Source organism: Muntiacus reevesi, chromosome 2, assembly GCF_963930625.1.
Source record: "Muntiacus reevesi chromosome 2, mMunRee1.1, whole genome shotgun sequence".
NCBI classification, from domain to species: Eukaryota; Metazoa; Chordata; class Mammalia; order Artiodactyla; family Cervidae; genus Muntiacus; species Muntiacus reevesi.
The window spans coordinates 238,097,284-238,119,309 of record NC_089250.1 but is presented as its reverse complement, the minus strand read 5'-3'; the positions used below and the strand labels follow the sequence as shown (position 1 = coordinate 238,119,309).

The window sequence follows — 22,026 nt, the reverse complement described above, 5'->3', positions numbered from 1 at the left end:
GTTGAAGATCACTGGTGATCATTTCATCTTTCACCATACCTGTTAGTGGAGAGCTCTGGAGCTGAGACACGGGTTCTGTAGAAACCACCAGTAGCAAAGCCGGGTCTGGTCTGCCCAGTGGAGGAAGCTGCCCTGGAAAAACATGTAGTGTAGACTGTGTGTTTCAAACCCAAAGATGGAAGGAAACACTGCCTAAATCAAAATGCAGCTCTCCTGCCTTAGTAGATAGTTAGGATTTTATAACCAGATAATAAGGAATAAAACTGGGGTTGGGGGTGGCTTCTTAAAACCTGTTGCATTATCCTGAAGTGGTAGTCTTCTTACAACTTTGAACCATGTGAGGGAGAAAGCTTGTCTATGAGGAATGCTGTTGCCAGCTCTGTGCCCAGGAGGAGAGAAGGCTGACTCTCAAACCCAGAGTTGGTAGGGCATTCTAGACTTTTTCAGGAGCATTCTAGACTGAAAGTCAAATCCCTAATGAGGAGTGGCTTAGGCTAGTCCCTTGCATTCTCATTTCTTTCATTCTTCACCTTGTGGGTTATTCCCTTCTGGCTACCTCCCAGGCATCCCAACTTGGTTTTGCCTTCTGTGGATATATCACAGTGGCTATGTGCTTGGAGCCAGACATTTTACTAGCTGAGTCACGTGGGCAAAGTCCTTAACCTCTCCGAGCCTCAGTTTCCTCCTTGGTAGATAGGAATAAGGATACTAGCTTCACAGGTGAGGGTGAAAGATGATCTGGATTAGATACTTGGTGTGGTACCTGGTGCTTAGTAAATGGTAGCCATCCTAATGGTAGTACTGTTATCCTCGGCCTCCCCCATCTGGGTAGAGTGTCCAGAGTTTCTGTGAGTGGTGATTCATGGCAGGTTTATCCATCCTGCTGGCATTCTTCAGTTGTAGCTTGAACACTGACATGATGATGGGTCAGATCTGGACATCAGAGCTCCAACCGCCTGCTTCTCAGTGCTTTCCTCTCAGTTAAATGTTAATTGCTCAGGCACACCCAGTTCCTTGGCTCGGGTGTCCTAGCCGTGGGTATATGGCTCAGCTGTCGTCTTTAAGCCCCTCCAGGAAAACAAAAAGAAAAAGCTTGGTGGCAGTGCACCATCACTTGGACTTGGATGTTTCTTGATTTCTTGGCGTGCCCAGCCCACTTAGGCGTAACAGTATGGAATGCAAGTTCTACTTGGTGGGAGGCTAGATCTTGGCAACACTTCCATAGTGTTGAACACAAGAAGCCAGTCGCACATTCTTGCCTTAGTGATGCTGGGAGGGGCTCGTATTTTGCTCCCTTACCTGCTGGAGCAAGGGTTTAGGGAGAAGAGTGTCATGGCACGAACAGGCAGAATGGGTCCCAGCATCAGAGCTCCACGGAGCAATGGACAGCATGACCAAGAGACAGTGTTCGCTCTGAGCTTTAGATCATCGGCTGGACATCTCCTTCAGTTTTACACATGGTCATGAACATCCGTATCCCTTACATTGATTTGTTCATCGGTCAGCATTTACTGAGGGCCCATTGTGGACGGGCCAGGGATGTTTGGGATGTTTGCAGATGATAGTATCTTCCTCCTGAAAAAAGTCCCGTGAAGCAGCCCTTCTTTACATTTTATAGAGGAAGCTAAAGCTCACAGTGATTCAGTGACTTGCCCAAGGTCACAGGTAGATGTCAGAACCAGAATCTTAATTTGAGCCTGTAAGTCTGGGTTTCTGTGGTTTCCATGAAACTTTAAAACAAATGCTAGTGCCCAGGCCTCAGTGGTGGTGACTCAAGTGAAGGAGTCTTTTAGTCAGATTTCTGAGTTCACTTTTCATCCTGCTGTCCATGTGCAAGAAGCAAATAGCACCAAGGCATGGTTTGTTTTTAGTGAAGTGCAGTTGACATATTACATTAGTTTCAGGTGTACAACATAATTATTCAATATTGTGTATATTGTGAAATGACCTATCACCACAGTTACCAAACCATCTTTTTCTTGAGATGACAGCTTTTGAGTTCTACTCTCTTAGCAAGTTTCAAATATACAAGCTGGTATTATTAACTATAGTCAACATGGTGTATGTTACATCCCCAGGACTGACTTATCTTGGTTTGTTTTTTAAGTGGTGGTTTACCTGGTCAGGAGTTCAGTACATTCCTTTCCCCGGTGAACTCAAACCAACTGGGAGTAGAGGGCTTGCTTGACTGATCCATCCAACATCGGGCAGAGAAGGGGGAAGAAAGACATGACTAGATCTGCTCCCTTGTGCAGCTGCGAAGTGGGGGCTGCTGGCAGCACACTGAGGTAGGTGGTCCACAGGAGTTTGGGCATTTATGATGGGCCTGATGCAAGGCAGGAACTTGCCTTAACCTGCCCAGCAGATGTCAGTCTCCATAGCTTCACCAGTCTGGTAAATTATTCACAAGGGGAGGTGTAAGGGAGAGGTCTGCATCAGAAGGTGTCTTCCCAATATACCCATCCCCTGGGGCCTAAGGAGAGGATGTGGGGCTGGGAGGAGAAGGCTGTTCCACTCGAGAAGCCTCTGGTCAATCTAAACTTGACAGATTCTCCCAGGCTGAACTTGGTACAAACTTCCCTGGATGTGACATCCAGCTAGACTCACATCAGCTACCAAACAGGAGGGTAAAGTCAGCAGTCATGGGGTGTTATTTCAACCACCATGCAGTCTTGCAGCCGACCTGAGCAAGGGCTGGGTATGAACCAGAGGTGCCAGTCCTGGGATTCTATCCATAGGGTCAAGATGACCCTTGGCTGGTGGGCTGTGACTTCCCAAAGGTCACTGAGGGTCCCTGCAGTCCTGCAGCCCTCTCAGGAGAAGTGAAGATGTCCCTCGAGAATGTTTCAACCGACTTGGTGGCCATGGAATCAGCAGAGGCATCAGAAGCCTAGGATATACATGTCCCTCACTCACTCCCACCAGATGGACACCGGCTCCTGAACTTACCAGGAAACTGGAGGTAGGAACATGCCTGGTGCACCATCCCGGTCTAGCAGGCCACTAGTAAGAATTGCTGACCTGGGAGAGTAGGTTAGGATAACTGACTGCCCAGTTCATTGGAGAGGAAGGGCAAATTTCATTAGCAGCTTGAGCAGAAGACTGCCTCATAGAGTCTCAGGAAGACAGTCAATGCAGTTGAACAAGTGCAGACTCGAGTTGGCCAGACCTGGAGCTAAGTTCTGGCTCTGCCTCTAATAGATTTGATTAGCCTCTGCTTGTTTCCTCATCTCTGAAATGGTCATAGGGAGGGGCTCGTGGAAGGGCTCATCAAGATTATGCCTGTAATATGCTTCGTAGGGAGCTGGAAACCTAGTGCTTAATATGAATGTCTGTTGTTGGCTGCGCTCAGGCCTGTGGCGTAGGGGCTGACTGGACCTCCAAGGAGGAGGTGGGCAAGAGAGAAAGATGTGTTTGTTATGTTGAGGAGAGGGAACTGGACTTCTGGGGTTTCAGAGATGCGTCACCTGGCTAGTTTCATGAGGTTGGGCCTGAGCCCAGCTTGGGGCATGCGAGAGAAGCCAACGGCTGCTGCAGCCGGGACAAAAGCAGCCCTGTTTCGTTAGCATCCTGAAGCCAGGGAGGCTTTCACGTGCTGTAAACCACAGGGTGTACCCCAGTGCCTGGAGGACCTCCAGGAGGAGCAGATAGGTGGCAGCGACTACGGTCTTGTGGTGGGGGGAAGCAGGTTTGGGGAGACATAGGCCAGGGTGTGGACCATGAGGGAGAAGGGCAGGGCACCATGTGTGTTGGCCGGGACAGCATGGGCTCTGCCGGGGCCCAGAAGGCCTGTGATCACTGGCGAGGGCTCATGCATTCCATCCTGCCGCAGACGTTTACTGAGCATGCACAATGTGCCAGGCTGTGTGCCAGTTTAACAGCTGTATTCTGTTTGTGTGGCATGCATGTCCCCAAGTAGAGGTGATGGTACCGACTTCACAGGCTTGCTGGGGGAAAGGCATTTTCCTGTTTCCTTTCCCAGATCAGTGAGCCTGTCAGGTCCCAGCTGAGGAAGGAGCTGACACAGGGACATCCAAAACTCCTTTATTACCCTGAGTATAACAAATAGAACATGGTCACAGTATAAAAAAACAGCAGGAATTAGGTGCAGGCTACCACAGAGTAGGCACCAGGGACACGTTCTGTTGAGTCTGCAGCTAGTTACTTGGAAAAAGCCAATTATGATTGTAAAAATTTTATTCTCTTTAATAATAATTCCACTAAAATTATACAAAGTACATTCAATACTTAAGAGTGGCGAGGGTGGGGATAGAAGGAGAGGGAGGAAGCCAGTTTGGCCTGGAAGCATCATCAGTCAACTCCAACAAAGGAAGCCCAGCTGGGCAGGAGGAAGTTGGGGGTGGAGGTCCGGTTGTAAAAAATAAAAATGTGGATCATTAAAAAAAAAAAAAAAAATAGGGCCACCCACAAGGAAGCAGGGTGCGCGTGCATGTTCCTGGGGAGGGCAGGGGGCCCAGCCGGCATGCTGCTGCTGGGGAAGGGCTGGCTCTCAGGCGGGCTCCGAGTTGGTGGGGGGCAGGTTTTTATGCTTGAAATACTGAACAACTTGTTGGGGCAGTTCTGCCAGCACAGCTTTTGCCAAGGTCTCTTTTGCCGCCTGCAGGGTAGGGTGGAGAGTGAGGAGAGAGAAAGGATTACTGGGTGAAGCGGGGAGGCGCACCACACCCAGGGAGCTGGTATAGAAGGTGTCCCTGGAGGACAAGCTGGACCAGAAAACCAGAACTGTCTAAAACTAGCATCCCTCAGTCCAGCCCAAGCCTTAGCAGCGCTTTCCTTTGCCTTGACACTAAGTGTGACTCTTACCTGAGCACGCGACGTGCCCAGGAGTAACATTTCAGGATGAATTTTTCTGTAGGAGGCTTTTGGGGGAAAGAGATGGTGGACGCGGGCTGCACAGCCTACTCATCTTGCAAACATTTCCTGATCTCCTCCTTGGCCGGGATCAAGGGGCTGCGACTGATTCGCTGCTCATCACCCAGACACAGGCCGGGCACACCAGGAGCTCGGTCAGTGTCCGTGCGGTGCCTGGGTGGGCAGTGCTCAGCACTTGTCCTCAGGAAGCTCACACTCCAGAGGAAGGAACTGAACCAGCTCAGGCAAACCCACAGGGTCCTGGGCAGAGAGGTGAGTACCAGTGCTTCCAGACTGGAGTGGGCAGTTCTTCCAGGGACTAGCTCCCAGGACCTGAGCCACAGCACCCCGAAGTCCTTATGGTTGAGGCAGCGGAGGCCAGGAGGAGAGAAACACAGTGTGCCTCTCATCAAATGAGGGGTAGGCTCCAGGCTGGCAGTACAGGGTAGCATCTGAGAGCTCCCTCTGGGGCTGCTTGTGGGCCCTGCTGCAAGGGCAGTGCCCAAGAAGTTAATGCCAGCCTCCCTGTAAGCAGACCTGGGTCCCCTGCAGGAGGACCAGAGCCACCTCCAGGAGCGTAGGAGGCCTCCAGTTCCCCCTTAGAGAAGCCCTCAGGGAGAGGGGGGCCATTGTGAGGTGGGCCTTGTTTTCCACCTGAAGTGAGAAGGCTGGTGAGCTATGAATCCCAGGAAAGCCCCTCAAAAGCACCTCAGGGCCTCTGCTCTCATCTCTTTCTCCTGGGATGGTTTGCCCCACATGGATAATTCTGACTTTTGGTTCAGGGTTAGAAGGCAGGTCCTCCTGGAACCCCTGTCCTGAAGCCCCCAGTCTGGATTAGGCACCAGTCCCCTGAGTTGCTGAAGCAAGTGCTCAGCGACTGCCACGTAGCCTCACCTGGGGACAGGGCCTGGCATGGCCCCGGGCACGTAGTAGGCCCTCAGGAAGTACGTAGTCAACAGAGCTGAGGGTAGAGGAGCCTAGAACTGGCCCGGCAATCCCAGCGCCTTCATCCTGGACTGTTAACTGTGCTGGTTGGGGTCCTGTAACTGCCCCCTCCCCAGTCCGCTCCCACACTCACGTTGCGGAATTCTCGAAAGGGCACGAACTGCACAATATCCCGGGCTGCCTCCTCCCCTGTGTGGGAGCGCAGTATGCGGCTGTCACCGTCCAGGAACTCCATGGCTGCGAAGTCGGCGTTGCCCACGCCCACGATGATGATGGACATGGGCAGCTTGGAAGCCTGCACCACGGCGTGCCGTGTCTCCTCCATGTCACTGATGACACCATCCGTGATGATGAGGAGGATGAAGTATTGCTGTGGGAGGGGGTCAGCAGGCACTCAGCACAGCCCAGGGCCCCTGGCTACCCTTCCCCTCCCTCCTTCCCCACCTGCCCCGACCCCTCTGACCCCTGGGAGGAAGGCGGCGCTCCTCCCAGAGCTGCCGCCAGATTGAAGCGCCTCCCTCCACGCTCCGGCCCTGCAGACCTCTATCACAGCCGGAAGCACAGACTGCTTGCTCTCTTCCTCTACCTTTCCCAGCTCATGAGTCTGAGAGCTCCAGACTCCAGGCCTGGCTCTGATAGTGGCTACACCGTGGGACTCCCGGCCACTGTCTCAACTGGCTGTGCCTCCATTTCTTCATCTGCAGAATGGGAGTTTCCACACCTCTCAAAGGGACCACGTCAGCCACGTGGTAGCAGCTCGGTAATTAACAGCTATAACCCCGCAGAGCAAGGCCCACAGCTGCTGGGGAAGATGCCTTCTGGCCTGTGGACTCTGAGACCAGCCTACCCTTCTCTACTCCACCTGCACGTGAACACCTGTGACCCTGCTCATCCCCTGTCAGCACAGCCGACCTTGTAGGAGCTAAGCAGTTCATCTAGGTCAGTGCTTCTGTGAGTGTGGGGTCTGCTGGCAACAAGCAGACTCTGGGCACACCCCAGACACAGCATTAGTCACAGTGGGGAGGGTACTGGTTTTGCAGTGGTCTTTGAATTCTACAAACTGTACCCAGGAGGAAGTCTGTCTGGTGCCAGCATGTCGCACTTGCTAACCCTCCCTATTAACAGAGAAGGCAGGAACCTAAGAGCTCCAGAGATAGCAGTCTCTAGGTAGACCTTGCTACCACTGTGCTGCCTGATGTAGTTATTTTTATTGTTACTCTCTATCCTAGCAAACAATAACTAACTTTTCCTGTACAGTGGGTTATAGTTTCTCTATAAAATTAAGTGGAAAAAAAAATACTGAATAATAATTAGTGTAGGTGATAGGTGGCCATAGCATAGACTGTGGTGGTGGGGGGTAGGCGAATCAAGTTCAGGAAAGCTCACTGGATGATCTCTGGGCAGAAGCCCCAGGACTCCCAGCTGCCTGAGATCTCATCTTCAACTTGGTTCTGTGCCTAGCCTCCCCTGGCCCCTTTTGGGGACTCAGTTTTACCCATCCATAAAATGAACAGAAAAGCCCTTGTGGTCCTAACAGTCTCTGTTTAGGGCTTTTGCCTTTTTGTCTGACCCTTCTGATTCTTAGGAGAGGGGATGTGGACTCAGAATAGTCAAGGTCATAGAGGTAAAAGGGGCAGAACCAAGTCAGCTCTCAAGTCAGCATCTGGCCACCTTCTCACTCAGCAAAGCTGTTCACTGCCTGGGAAGCATATGGAGACCACAAGTTCAGCCATCAAAGATTCCTTACTCTCCTGCCTGTCCCCAGACACAGCTGTGGCAGGAATGAACTGCATGGAGGTATGGACCCCACCATCCTAAGCCCCAACCCCCAACAGTAATCCAACTTCTGCACTGTGCCTTTAAGAGACTGATCACTTGGCTGGGGATGGATACCTGTTGCTATGGAGATGGCAGCCTGAATCCTTGCAGTGGAGGCTGCTGCTGCCAGTCTCCACTCCTCCAGTTGGGGGTCACCTCATAAGCCCTTCCACACTCTTGTCCCCTCACAGCCCACCATCGTCCCAGCAAGCCAGCACCCCCTTCTCTTTGTGGCCCTCTCACCCCACTGCTATCCTACCACAGATGGTTCAGGACAGTATTTCTGGGGTACCTAAGTTGGCAGGAGAATCCTGGCTATGAGGACAGAAAAGAACACTTGGCCTTGGGTGACAGGCTTCTCTCAGAGGGTGGGGCTGGTTTCCAAGCCCCGTCCAGCTCAGACCACAGTCTCCCACCCTCCTCCTGACACGGCCCTCTTGACTTCCCTTTCAGCCAGCCACATGTCTGCATTTGGAGACTTGGAGCCCGCAGGCCTGGGTTCCTACAGAACTGTAGGCACCAACTAAAAGGGTGAGTCATGGTGGCAGTGACCACACACACTCCCTGTCACCCTCACTCTGGGATTCTCCTTTTGGAGATGGGGAGACAAGCTGACGGGTTCAATGACTTGCTCAAGGACTCAGCCAGGAAGGGCATAGTCGAGGTTCAAGCCCAAGTCTGGGGCTCTGCCACAGTGGCATTGGTGCCCAGTAGCTGTCTCTTCAATAGTGGGGCCTGGCAGGGCAAAGGTTTCTGCACCCTCTCCCCCAGCACCCCAGTTCAGGAGGCCTGAATGGCCAGGACAGCCGCCTAGGGCAGGGCCCAGAGGCATGGCATGGGGCTCTCAACCCTCCTGTGCACCAGCCAGACACCCACAGTGCCCGCACCTATGTCCCAGGCCTCAGCATCTGTGCAGCTGGGCCCGCCGGGGAGCAGCCTGGGCCAGCCTTGGCACTGGAAGTGCCGCTGACAAGTCCTAGGCTTCATAGCCCGTCCCAGGCCTCAGCATCTGTGCAGCTGGGCCTGCCGGGGAGCAGCCTGAGCCAGCCTTGGCACTGGAAGTGCCGCTGACAAGTCCTGGGCTTCATAGCCCGTCCCAGGCAGAAATGAGGTTGTCCAGGAGCCCGAAGGTCTACTCCAACCCCAGGAGTCCACAACTCCATCCCCAAGACATCAAAGGAGAGATGGGAAGGATGTTGTGGAAGGGGAGAAAGAAGGGAGGCGTCAGGCAGGAGGAGGTGGGCAGGGCCTCTGCTGTCCCCACAGGCAGTCCTGGTCTACTCTACCCCAAGCTTTCCCACCTCCGTGCCTTTCCTGGTTTTCCTCCTGCCTGGGAACAGCTCCAAGGCTCCCGGAGGCCTGAGCTCTGCTTCCACTGCCAGCGAATACCCCCTGGGGAGGACTCCTCTGGACACTCCCCCCCCCCACACCCTAAGAGCTCCTCAGGGCAGCCCCTCCCCCAGGCCTTCTGTATCTCATGGGCCTGGCACCCTGTGTGTGCTCCATAAACATGACCAACTGCCACCGGGTCAAACCCAGATCCCAAATCTCCAACACATTACAAGGATGGAGTGTATCTTGCCCTTACCCAAGAGGTAAGGTTTTTTTCAGGTTTCTCAGGCTGTAAATGGTCACTTCCCCTAACACATTTAATGTGTGACTTGCTTTATATGAAACTGACTTGACCACAGAATTCCCGGCAGAGTCCAGGAAAGTTGCACTCATTCCTAGCTTGCTTCTGAGAAGTTGGCAGCTGAGGGCCCTGGGGAGTGGAGGGAGATTCCCAGGCTGCTGACTGCTTCCCACACACACCCCCACCCACCATTAGGACTGGTTGCCTAGGCAGCCAATCAGCAATGGACCACGGATAGGAAGGCCCAGGTCATAGGGGTCAGAGCAGAGGGGAGGATGAGGAGCTCTCCACAGTAAGAGCCCCGTGGTCCCACCCAAACTTAATATCTTTCAGTGACTATGACTGCCCTTAAGAGAAAGTCCAGGTTCCTCACTAGCTTAGAAGGCATCTCTGGGACCTGGCCTACCTTTCAACCTTACCCCCACCCACCCCTCTTACATCACACCCCTTCCTTCAGTTACGCCACACACCACACCTCCAAGCCTTTGCTCTATTCTGTTCCCTCTGCCTGGGACACTCCACACACACACACCCTTTATGAGACCAACTCTTAAGGAGCCTCCAAGTCTCAGCTTGGACCTCACTCCTCGAGGAAGCCAGCTTTGAGCCCTCGTCTGGGGTAGGTGCCACCTTTATAATCCTGTGTTTCTGCCATCACAGGTTTAATCCGTTGGTATTACAGCTGCTGTCTCCTGGCCCAGCTCCCCACTATACCACTGGCCCTGGAAGGGCAGAGGCCATGGCCTGGGATCATGGTCTCCCCATTGCTGCATGGAAACACACACTGTAGAACCGAGCTATGTGAATGAATGGGAGAGCGCGGGCCTGCCTGGAGAGATGCTTCCACCACCTGCTCTTGATTTCCTGTGCGTGGGTGTGCGTGCATGTTCGTGTGCCGGGGACAGGGAGGATGAAGCCACACCAAGTGTTTCCCAAACAGCGGCTGTTCAAAAGCATCAGGTAATGCACAGATCACTTCCTTTTGCTTGAGGCCTAAATGAGCTCAGCATCACCAATTGCTGGCCCAAGAGGCATCCTCAGAAGATTCACCAACCCACGTTGATTAGGGGCTGTCAAGTGCCAGGCTCTGTGCTGAGCAGTTTGGATGCCGATCTGCTAGAATCCTTGCAGTGCTTCCCTTAGGCAGGCAGCATTCCATCATCCCCGTTGTACACATGAGAAAACCAAAGTTTGGAGAGCTTAAGCACCCTGCTCTGGGTCCCACTGTCAGGAAGTGGGGAGCTGGGATTTAAGCCAGGTCAGTGGGCCCCCAGAGCTTGAGGCTGAACCATCAGGCAGCCCCACCTTCAGCACACAGTGATATGGACAGAGTGAAGGCAGGAGGTCGTCGTGGACAGCAGAGTGGGAGGGGCCTCTTGCAGCCCAGAGATGCTGGCCGGAGGTCACACCCAGGGTGAGGGAGCCAGGGTTGGAAGGACCTGGTCATGACGAAAGGGGCTGGGGGATTGTGAGGATTAGGACTGGTCAGGATCAAGACTGGCTCAGAGCAAGCGCCAGGTTCTTCCCTGTGAGGGCCCTCAGCAGTTGTTCCCCAGAACACAAAGACACCTTCCTGGCAGTCCCCAGCGCCCAAGCCCCTCCAGACTGAGGGTCTAGCAGCTCCTGCCCCTGCTCGGCAGGTGAAAGAGCGCAAGAGGAACCCTGGGCTCCATTCCTGCTCCACCCCATTTTTTACGCTTAAACAAGAATGCAGGCCATTCTTCCATCCCTCTGAAAGCGGGATGTCTGCCGGGATGGTCCAGGCAGACAAAAGACCAGGCGGGACAGTGGCCTGGGCAGCAGCAGGCATCCAGACAGTGTGTGAGGTGAGGGGCTGCCCTCCCTCTGCCCTCTCCAATTCTAACCCAGGAACATAAAAAAGCAACTCGCAGGTCCTCCCCATTCAGGTGGGCTTACTTGTTCCGTTTCATAAAGGAAACATGCTCAGAGCCGTCAGCTGCTACCACCAAGGCCAGGACTAGAGCAGGTCATGCTCCCTGGAGCAGAAACGACCGGGACCACCTGCCTTCGAACCGACCTCGTGCAGTGACCTCCCTCCTGTCCGTCACTGGCATCTGCTGTCCCCTCTGCCTGGGGGCTCTCCCCAGAACCCTCTGCCGCCTGTCTTTCCTTGTCCTCAGGTCTCACAGGTTGCTAGCTGTTATCACATTTTAATCCTACCACCACCACCTCAAGGTCGGTCCTATTATTCTTCCCATGGTACACAAGAGGCCCAGAGAGAGTAAGTGATTTACCCAGGTCACACAGTGATGAAGAGGCAGGGGCAGGATTCACACCCTGGCAGGCTGACCCCCTTTTCCACAGACCACATGCTGCTGTCCTGCCCTCCCCAGGCTGACCAGTGTTGTCTGCTCTCATAACCTCCCCTCCTCTTAGCTTGGCCTCCGTCTTCAGTAAGTCAACCTACCTCCCTCAGCAGGTGCCTCCCTCCTCCGGGCAGTCCGAATGGGACCAGGTCCCTTTCCCTTTGAGAGAGGCCCTGGCTGAGTCACCTCCTCCCAGGCTCCTCGTGCGGTGCACAGCACCCACCAAGGGCCAACTTAAATCCATCCATTCCCAGAACACGAGCGTCTGCCGCAGCACCGGCCCCGGAGTAGATGAGAGACAGCAGACACATACACACTGCGCGGCCCCACGGGGCTGAGGGTCCAATGCGGGAGACACCACACGAGACAGAAACGCAGGGTATGTGAAGGAGATGTTGCTGCCCTCATCAGCGTCAAGACAGGCATAAGCAGAAGGCAGGAGAGAGGCTTGAGTGAGTGTGCAGGGTAGGCCGCAGGCAAGTAGCAGTTGAGGGGACACTGAGGGATGGGACGGAGTCAGCATCGGGAAGAACCTCCAGGCAGAGGAGACGGCAGAACAGAGGAATGGTTGGGAGACAAGCTGGTGTCTCTGAGGGGCGGAACAAGGCAGAAGTGGGATGGTCACCGCAAGTGAAGAAAGGAGCGTGGGGCTGGGGGGGAGGAGGTGGGGAGGGGCAGGAGCATGGATAGGAGGGGTGGGGGCGTGTGACAGTGCCCACGGCCGCGGGGCAGCCGGCCTATGAAGGCAGAGTGAAAAGGGCAGGCAGGAGTGACTTCAGCACTTGTGCAGCAACCCTTTCCTTCCAGAGGAGAAGGAAGCCGCCTTCCGAGGGTGCAGGGGCCTCAGTCACAGTCCAGGTTCCACCACCCCAATGCGGGTGCCGGTTCCCAGTCTGGGTTCAGCCTACTTGTGGCAGAAGACCCCCAACTCACATCACAAGCCCTGGTGGACGGCAGGGGAGGCAGACAGGTGGCCCCTTGCTGACCCCAATACTGGAGCTGGGCCTGGAGCTGGGAGGGGGAGGGGAAAGAGTGGCTGGGATGCACAATGCCCTGGACAGCTGTCTGCCATATATTCCAGATGCCACAGAGCAGCCCTGTCACTGACCGCCAGACCTGGGCCAGACAGTTCCAAAGCCCTCAGTGTGAGGTGGGGGCTGCTCTAATTGGAACTGGGTGGCCCAGAGGGTCTGCCTGAGGGCTGTAGGGACCCCAGACCCGGGTTTCCCTCTGCCCATGAAGGCACTTCCCAATAATCACAACCCTATTTTCCTCTAAGCACAAACAACGCAATGGCTCTCTGCCCTAGAGTCTGTGCTCAAGGAAGCCGGAACCAAGGCAAGCTTGCCCCAAACCCCTTCCATCCCTGCAGGTAAACTGAAAGTGGAGAGACACCGGGCTCACCTAGGATCTTAGAACACAGAGAGGCAGACACCCAGCCGGCGCCTGCCCCACCCAGCCGTCAGGCCACTCACCGTGGCTGTCTGCTGCTGCGTGGCTTGGGCTGCAAACCGGGCCACATGGTTGACGATCGGAGAGAAATTGGTGGGACCGTAGAAGCGGATATGGGGCAAGCAAGCCGAATATGCCTGGGCGATGCCGTCCACACCTGCCTCAGGGAGAAGAGAAGACTCTGGATCAGCCTGGTCCTCCCTGACCCTGCACCCACTCTCTGCTGCCCCCAACCCAAACACCCCTGCCGTGCCCAGTCTGGGCCCTGGGGTACTGGAAGGTCCCAGAGAGCAGGGCCAGGGTGGAATAAAGAGCCCTGAACATGGAGTCTGACCTGAGTTCCAATCCTGCCTTTACCAATTCTTAGTCATGGGGCCTGAAGGAAGGTACTTAAATCTATCTGATCCAAAAAAAAAAAACAATCTATCTGACCCTGTCAAAGGGGCCGGTAAGCTGGCAGGAGGGGGTCTAGCAGGCTCCTCTTGGAGGAGTGGGCAGAGCCTGTAGTGACACTCGGGTCCCAGGGAGCCACCTGGGGGTCCATCCTGCACATGCTATGGCTTCTCAGGGCTGGTGAGGGGACTAAGGTTTGCACATCCCTGCAGACAGAAGGTGCTCTGTAAACAGCTGCCGTTACAAGTCTAAGAATACCGCCTGCCCTGCCATCCTGTCGAGAAGGCCTCTGGCCAGAGATGAGGTAAATGGACAGAATGTCTCTCTCTGCTCCAACCCAGACAGACCCCAGCCGGAAGGCAGGACCACACTTCCAGCCAGCAGAGGCCCATGGCTTCTGAGTCACAGCATCGTCCCTAAGGTGGTGACCCGATGCAGTCCCCTCTAAAATACAAACCTGACCCAGCTTCAGGGATTCCCAGGGAAGGCAGATGCTACACCTGAAGCCAGTTGAAGCTAGCTCTCGTGGAGTCAGGGACCACCCTCTTCCATACCCCTTCTCTTTCACTGTTTCTTAACTGATTCTGGGAGGCTCAGAAATCCTCTGAGGCCTGGGGCGGGGAGAGCACAGACACCATGCTTGCTGCCTGCCCCTCCCTCTTGCCCAGCACCCCTGCCCACGTCAGGCACCTTGACACGGCTGGGCTCTCCCCTTGAGGGCAGGAGGGAGGGGAGAGGGGCAGGTGTGTGATTTGCTGCCCTCACCTCCTGACCTACACAAGGGCTTCCTGTCAACACTTCCCTTTATTCTCACCTGACTACCCAGTGAGGTGAGCTCCCTCCCCTGGGGCAGGTGAAGTGGCCTCTCCAAGTCACACAGCCCGGAAAAGGCACAGCTGGCCCTGAATGCCAGGCCACCTGACTCCAAATTGCAGCTTCTTCCCCGTCTGCCATCCTGAGCAAGTGCGATGGGGAGAGGCGCGGAAGACAGAAAGCTGTACTCCGCCCAGGGAGACCAGGGCTGATGCAGGGGGCTTGACACTCACCCGAGCAGAAGGGGTTGGTGGGGTTGAAGTTGATGGCGAACTCATGGGAGACCTGAAATGCAGAGAAAATGGTGAGTCAGAGCCTCCTGGCCTATACCTGGACCCAGGCAGGCTCACCTGCTGCCAAGCAAGACTCCTTCTGAGGGAGACTGGCTCTTTGCTACCCGACCCCAGGTCAAGGCGGTGGCACCCCATGCATCTGCTTTCACCTCCACCACTGGCTCTGAGTGACCATGAGGCCCAACCACCTCCACTTCATAAACAGAAGAAACTCAGACCCTTCTCTCACTCAGTCGTGTCCAACTCTTTGCAGCCCTGTGGACTACATCCCGCTAGGCTCCTCTGTCCGTGGAATTTTTCAGGCAAGAATACTGGAGCAGGTTGCCATTTCCTACTCCAGCAGATCTTCCCGACCCAGGGATTGAACCTGTGTCTCTTGCATCTCCTACACTGGCAAGCAGATTGTTTACCACTGCGCCACCTGGGAAACCCCCAGATCCTTCTATACCACCCTGATCTCTTCTGGGGGGCCAGGGCTGTCTCTGCCTCCTCAGAGATGTGTCTGAGGGTGTCAGGTTCAAGGAGCAGTTGGAGCATTCCTTCACCACCTGCTTTCACGGTACAATTTCACATAATTAGAATTCTCCTTCTTCAGGCCTCAAGGGCCTTCCCCCATCTCACTAATAAGCACGAGTGCTTGGAAGAAAGCCCACCTTATGCCAGCGAGCCAAGCTGGGGCTTAGCTGACAACCCACGCAGAGCAGGACTTGGGGATCAGGAAACATAATGGGGCCAGAAGGGCAGGGAGTAGAGAGCTCTGGCCCAGTTCCTGCAGACCCAGCTCCGAGCCTGGGAGGGTCATCAAAGGTGACCCTGCACACTCCTGGAAGCTGCGGGCCCACACAGGGACCCATAACCAGACTCTGTTCAGGGCGGTGGGTAAGACTGAGGTGGCTGCAGAACCCAGGACCGCAGGAGGCCCAGAGCTCAGGTGGGGGTTAGGGTCTGCCCTCTCTCCCTGCCACTGTCTCCCAGCCAGAGACCCCACACAGCCCCTTCCCTGAGAACTGGGTGCTGCGGCCCACGTCCAACACCTTGCCAGCATCCCCTCACTCGTTCTTCACAACAATCCAGAGAAAGGTCTGTTATCACCCCATCACAGATGTAAAACTGAGACAAAATGGACCAGATGATCCCACAGTCTTACATCTACCGAAGGGGAGCGTTGGGACCAGAACTGAAGTCGGGCTGTCACCTGCGCTCATATAAACTCACTAACCTGAGAAGGTACTCCTCTCCTAAGGAGTTTAAATAGGAAGGTGAAGAAATGCCTGGGGGAAGGGACCCCCGCCTTCAGCTGCTGGAGGAATGTTCCAGTAAAGACACAAACAACCCCAGACAGACGCTCTGGGTCCGAGACACTACAGGGGAGGTACTGGGAGCCCCTGCCAAGTCCAGCATCCCCACTTTACAAGTAAACTAACTGAGGCCCAGAGAGGGGAAGAAGCCGGGGGCCAAGACCACACAGCAGAAGAGACCTGAGGCCTAGGATCCTCGAGCCGGGTAAAAGGGTTGGTTGGACCTCTGACCGTGCAGAGCCCTCCTGGACCAAGATGGGACGGTCACAGCAGGGGAATTCACCCAGCACTGCCCTGTGCCTGCTGGCCTGAGGAGCAGACACGGCCCGTTCAGGGGAATGGGCTTTTCTGTTCCTTGCCCCCTCGGCCCTAAGTGCCTGGCATGGAGCCACTGCCCTGATGTCCCTCCTGGGCTCTTTCCCTGCCCAGGGGCCCGCTTCACCCTGTCCCCAGCCCGGGCTCCAGGTGTGGGGGCTGGAGGTCCTTGTTGCCATGGAAACTTCATGAGCCTCTACAGAGATTAAGAGGGGGGCTTGTACAAAAGGGGGCTGAGAGAGGAAAATGGTTGCCAGGGAAACAAGTCTCCCTTGGGCCGGCTTCCTGCAAAATCAGATTTTAGGAGATTTTAGAGACCAAGGGGGAAAAGCCCCCTCCTGACAGGAATGGATTAATATTCCATTTTCTCAGCCACCCAAATTCGTCATTCCCTATTCTTTTCCTCTATTTAGGGGAGAGTAGGGCCTTGTGGTCAAATGGGTGGGGCTGTGGGAGGTCACCCATCTACCCTGGATGCCTCTCAGGTCACCTACTCCACCCAGCAGCTCCATTTCACAGGTGGAACAACTGAGGTTCAGAGAAGCCCAAGGAATGCCCAGGTCACATGACTGAGCCACAGCAGAGCCAGGACTGGATCCAGGGGATAAGCGCTCATGCTACCCGTGGCAGTCCAGCCCCCTCCCACACTTGCTGCCCCGGTTTGCCTGAGAAATGCCAACAAACATGACAAGCTTCTTGGAGGCCACCCCAAGCCGATTAGGAGCCCCTGGGGACTGGCCAGCCACAGAGCTTTGTTCTGGGAATCTACTGCCTTCTAACGATCAATGGTTCTGTTGCCCCCACCTGGCTGGGCCCAGCCCGTGGTCCTGAGTTACTTAAGAGGTCATTCTCTCTGGTCCTGGCAGGGCAGTGGGTTGGGACCACACAGGGGGTTGAAGGGACCTCAGTGACCGGCCTCCCTGAGCCTCAGTTTTCCCCATCTGTAAAGTGGGGAGAGTCCTAAACTGTGCTTTTTCCCACCCCGGACATTTTTGCATAGGCCAATCCTTTGGCCCAATCCCTTTTCTTCACCTGACTAACTCTGGCTCGTCCTGAAAGGTCAGTCCCTCCACCACTACCCAGGACAGGGGTCTTCTCCGTGCTCACCTGGACCAGACCCAGGCAGGGACTGAGGTCCTGAGGGCAGGCCGCTGAGTTGCATGCTTCTTCTAGCTCCTTCCAACCTCCCACTCAGAGAACCAACACCTCTGCCTGCTCAGGCTACCAGGCCCCAAATTTACTGTCCACAATCACATACTGCACACCGTGTGTGTGCCTGGAGCTTGACACAGCAAGGGCCTGAGGAAGTCTTCCTAGAGGAAATGACCTCTAGGCTATGAAGCAGCATGGGAAGTCAGTGAAAGGGGGCCAAAGGCCAGGGGAAGACCACGTGCAAAGACCCTGAGGTGGGAACGAACAAGGGAAGGTTCGCGTAGCAGGGCACGGCAAGTTAGCAAAGAGGGAAGGTAAGGGGCTGGGAGGCAGGCCTGGCTGGCTCCAGCAGCAACGGGAGGAGGGGAGAGCGTTGCCCTTTCCACGCCGCGCTCCAGCGGCCCTCCTGGCACCGCTGGGCACTCCGGCCTGGCCACGCCCACCCTCCCCAGAGTTGCCCTGTGACATTTCCAAGGAGGCTTTTTGCGCAAGAAAACATCTCATTCAGCTAGAGTTCTTTGAAAGCTGGCTGGTGTCCTAGCAACGAGCTCCTGCCGGGCCTGGCCGCACCAGCCTGCCCTCCCCCCAGCAGCATCACTGTGTCTGCCCAGAGGCCCAGCCTTGGCCCCACAGGATCCTGTCCCCTGCCTGCCACACGATGGCCAGCATGCCACAGAGCCACTCCCTGAAGTTCTAGCTGAAAACTGCCCTCCCGGGAGAGGACGAGAGGAGAATACTCAGTGGAAACAGCACGTGCTACAGGAGGGCAGGCAAGAGAGGGCACTGGCTGAAACACAATGTAGATTTAGGAGCCCTCTGTGCTCACCCCCCCAGGCTTCTCATCAGAAAGGCAGCACATTCTGAGAACAGATCTGAGAGTCCACCTGCCCAGGTGGAATTCAGGCTTCCTGTTATGAAGACGTCCTTGGACAAGTCACTGAGCCTCTGTTTTTCACCAGGCAGGGATAATGCCCCTTCTCTCCATCCCTCCATTCTGCCCAGCATCACCCCAGCCAGCCCCCCTACTCAGCAGCCAGAGTGGGCCTTCAGAATGCCAGCAGCACGTAGACCCACTCATAGCTCGCTGCATGCCTGGCTCCCCACCTCTTCAGCCGCATCTCTCTGCATCCTGCCCATCTTTCATGGAGAGTTCACCACACCCAGCTTCTTTCAGTTCCTCCAACTCACCCTGCTCCCTCTGCCTCCCAGACTTTGCACAAGCTCTTTTCTCTGCCCTGAACACTCTACCTGCCACAACACCACCTTGAGTCACTCTGCAAACTCCTACTCTCCCTTCCCTTCTTGGTTTAGACCTTGCCTCCTCCAGGAAGCCTTCCCTGATACCCCCAGGCCAGTTTGGGGCCCTCCTCTAGGGACTGCTGCCCCATCTCAGCACTGATGACACAGCCTGTCCTTAGGGCTGCCAGACAGAGTATACAGTGCCCAGTTCAATTTGGATTTCAGATATATAATGGATAGTTTTTTAGTTTAAGTATATCCTAGGCAATATTTGTTGTTGTAACCCGCCAGCCTCCTCTATCCATGGGGTTTCTCAGGCAAGAATACTGGAGTGGGTAGCCAATCCCTACTCCAAGGGATCTTCCTGACCCAGGGATTGAACTCCTGTGTCCTGCATTAGCAGGTGGGTTCTTTACCACGGAGCCACCAGGGAAGCCCTAGGCAATACAAAGGACATACTTAACCTATTTATCTGACAGCATCTTCTCCCACATGACTGGGTGCCAGGGGGCAGGTAGGATAACTTATTCCCTGTTCTAGCTCTACTACTTGTGTGCAGTTCAGGATGAGAAATGAGTGTGGGTTTGGGATAAACACAAGAAGGCAGGGAAGCCAGGCCCCAGCCCAGCCTTTTCAAGGCAGATCCCAGAGAGGCCATCACACAAACCTCATCTCAGCCAAAAGGAAACAATCTGGCTCCACTTACCTTCCAGTCTGGGGGTAACTGTGCCCCAAAGCCCAGAGCTGGGAACATCTTATCACTAATCAGAGAAAGGAGAGGAAAAAAAAATACTGTGAGACAATCAGGCAGGGGCCTCATCTACCCACGCTCACCCTCCCCACCCCCTACTTAAGGCTGGGCCCACATGGTTGTACACTCTTCCACAGACAAAAAAAAAAAAGCTTACTGCCTCTAGAAAAAGCTGTTTGGATGATCTCCAAACCCACTTCTGGGTATCTGGTGAATTATAGGCTTCACCCCCATCTACACCTATGGCAGACATTGCTAATCAATCACAGCACTTCTAACCAATGGACCTGAGTACAGCGTTGAGATCCTTCTCAAACTGGGACTTTGGCGACCACTAAACCAGAATTATGAAGCAACTGAAATGTACTGGCTGTCTCTTCGCCTCCCTTTTATGACTGGGAAAAATTCTGAAGTGAAAACACTGGCTTGACATTCAAGACCTTTCATCACCTAGTCTGAATCTAGTCTCTTCTACCAGCCCTCACTCATTCCCCACTCCCCCAGTCCTGGCCACTGGCTACTCGCTGTTCCCCAAACACATAGGGCATCTTTAGGTTTCAACTTCAGCCCTGTTGCACCCCTTCTTGAAATACCTCTCCCCAATCTCGTCCCTGTGGCAAACTCCTACTCATCCTCTAAGGCCCAATTCAAATGGCCCTGTCCCTCTGTGGGTTTCCCTGAGACCCCAGGATGCCTCCCTCTTTGGTGCACTCATAGCTCCTGCCTCACACATAAACTAGGCTCTGGGAACTGCAGTGATTTCCTGTTTTCTTCCTTGAATGGGAACTCCCTGAACATAGGGACCATGTCTCATTTGTTCATTCAGCATGTATTCACTGAGGAAACCTGTGGCTGCCATGTGGAGAACAAACTATCAGGGGCTAGGGCAGAAGCAGGCAGACCAGTGAGAAGGCTGCTGAATCAATCACTCTGAGCAGGAGGTGATGGTGGCTCGAACAATTTGGTGGCTGTGGAGCAGGGAGAAGAGGTTGGATTCAATTACATTCTGAAAAGATTTCCTGATGGAATGATGGGGGAGATGAGGGAAATAAAGGAAACAAAGGGTTTTCGGTGAGTGGGACGGGTGTCCAGTTGCGTCTGAATGCCCACGAGACGGCCCAGCGAATACAAGGGTCTGGGCAGATGGATACAAGGGTCTCTGGAGCAGCAACGGTAGGCTTCCCCACCCAAAGATGCAGGTGGGGACTTCTACCTCCCGTGCTCTGCTCACTGCACCTCTCTTATTGTGGCCTGGGGTTACAGCCACCGCGTAGACCCTGAGCCCCCTGGGAGTCAGAAGCTGGTCTTCAGGGTGCCCCTCTCAAGGAGGCCAGGTGCACACAGACTTCCCGAGCCTGCTCTTGTGCCTGCCAAATCTCAGGGACCCACTTCCCACGCATTGGCTTCCTGGTCGTCCCACCCTCTGACCTGGAGGTTCCAACAAACACCATCTGTGAAAATGACACCACGACCCTCAAGTGACTTCTGGATCCTCCAAGACCCTCTCAACTTTGCATGTGGCCTGTCAGTGGTCACACCCTCTATACAGCTCTCCTTCACTGACTCTCCACCGTCCTCCCAACCAAAGATCTCTAGGAAGCGTGATCACGGGCTGAGGACCCATGCAGGCTGGCTGCTCCTCTGAAGTTCCCCACAGGAGTGAGACGGTTAGGCCATTAGGGGGCAGGTGCAGGAATCAGAATGTCTGGGTTCCAGTTCCCTGATCTGTGTGATAAATTCTCTCCCCACACCCTAGGCCTATTCTTCTCCAGCTCTAACAGTAGAGGTTGCAGCAAGAGCAAATGAGTTTCATTTTCTGTCTATGTGGTGTACTGTTTGCAGAAGAATCTCAGGAAGGAGCTAGGACCAGCTGGAGAGAGATCAGCAGTTGATTAGCAATGTCTGCCACAGGACATGCATGTCCTTAGCTAACCATTCCTAGGTCTAAAGATCTCTGGGTCCCTTCTAGCTTTGACAACTGAGCTTCCTGGAATGGATGGAGCCCAAGCCAACCATCACAGGCCCTTCATAAGCATACCTGTCATAGTCCTGAATGATCTGCCCAACTGCCCAGATGGCCGACAAATATTCGTTGGTGCCCATGGGGTTGATATAGTGCAAAGAGGAAGGGTCGAGGGGATTTCCATTGGAGGCTGTGAAGTCTATCCCAACCTGCAGGAAAAGGCCAGAGACCTCAGCTCCCTATCTTGCCTCCAGGGAACAGAGAAGCTGATGGAACGTGAGAAGCCCCACTCATCACCCTGCCTTGACCCCCGCTTCCATAAGATGGTCCAAACCCCGGAAACTGACCATGTTACTCCTCTGGCTCTAAGGCCATCTGTGGCTCCCTATTGCCAGAGCATCAAGTCTACTGCCCAGATGTGATACAAAACCAATGTATAGCCCCAAACCTTTTCCCTGTCACAGTTCCATTTCCAGGCCTTCATTCATGAGGTTCCCTCTACCTCTACAAGCAAGGTCATTTTTTCATTCTCTTCCAATCTGCAGGCCCAATTCATATACCACTGCCCCACTGACACCTTCCCAGACACCTCGCCCCCATACCAGGTCATCTCCCCACCACCCCTCAGACCACCAAGGGGCACCAGGACCTGGGGCTGGCTGCTAGGGCAATGCCCACACATCTAGTCACACTGGACGCTCACTGCAGATAAGACGCATGGTCCTGGAGTCAGGTCCATGGCTGGGCACAGAGCACCAGGCA

At 54.7% G+C, this 22,026-nt stretch overlaps 1 protein-coding gene and 1 long non-coding RNA gene across 2 annotated transcripts in view; one reads left to right on the top strand and one right to left on the bottom strand.

Moving 5' to 3' along the window:
• Positions 1–4,179: 4,179 nt before the first annotated feature.
• Positions 4,180–22,026, bottom strand: part of CPNE2 (copine 2) — a 53,020-nt gene continuing 35,173 nt past the window's right edge. The window contains exons 11-16 of the mRNA XM_065925380.1: positions 21,340–21,473; positions 19,257–19,311; positions 14,487–14,538; positions 13,071–13,204; positions 5,951–6,187; positions 4,180–4,618 (exon numbers count right to left, since the gene is read on the bottom strand). Of these exons, the coding sequence (XP_065781452.1) occupies positions 4,511–4,618; positions 5,951–6,187; positions 13,071–13,204; positions 14,487–14,538; positions 19,257–19,311; positions 21,340–21,473 (720 nt within the window). The 3' untranslated portion in view covers positions 4,180–4,510. The remainder of the gene's footprint in view (positions 4,619–5,950; positions 6,188–13,070; positions 13,205–14,486; positions 14,539–19,256; positions 19,312–21,339; positions 21,474–22,026) is intronic.
• Positions 6,320–13,152, top strand: LOC136161003 (uncharacterized). Its single transcript, XR_010661678.1, has 4 exons — positions 6,320–7,614; positions 8,089–8,166; positions 9,929–10,228; positions 12,968–13,152. It is a non-coding gene; the product is annotated as an uncharacterized lncRNA (long non-coding RNA).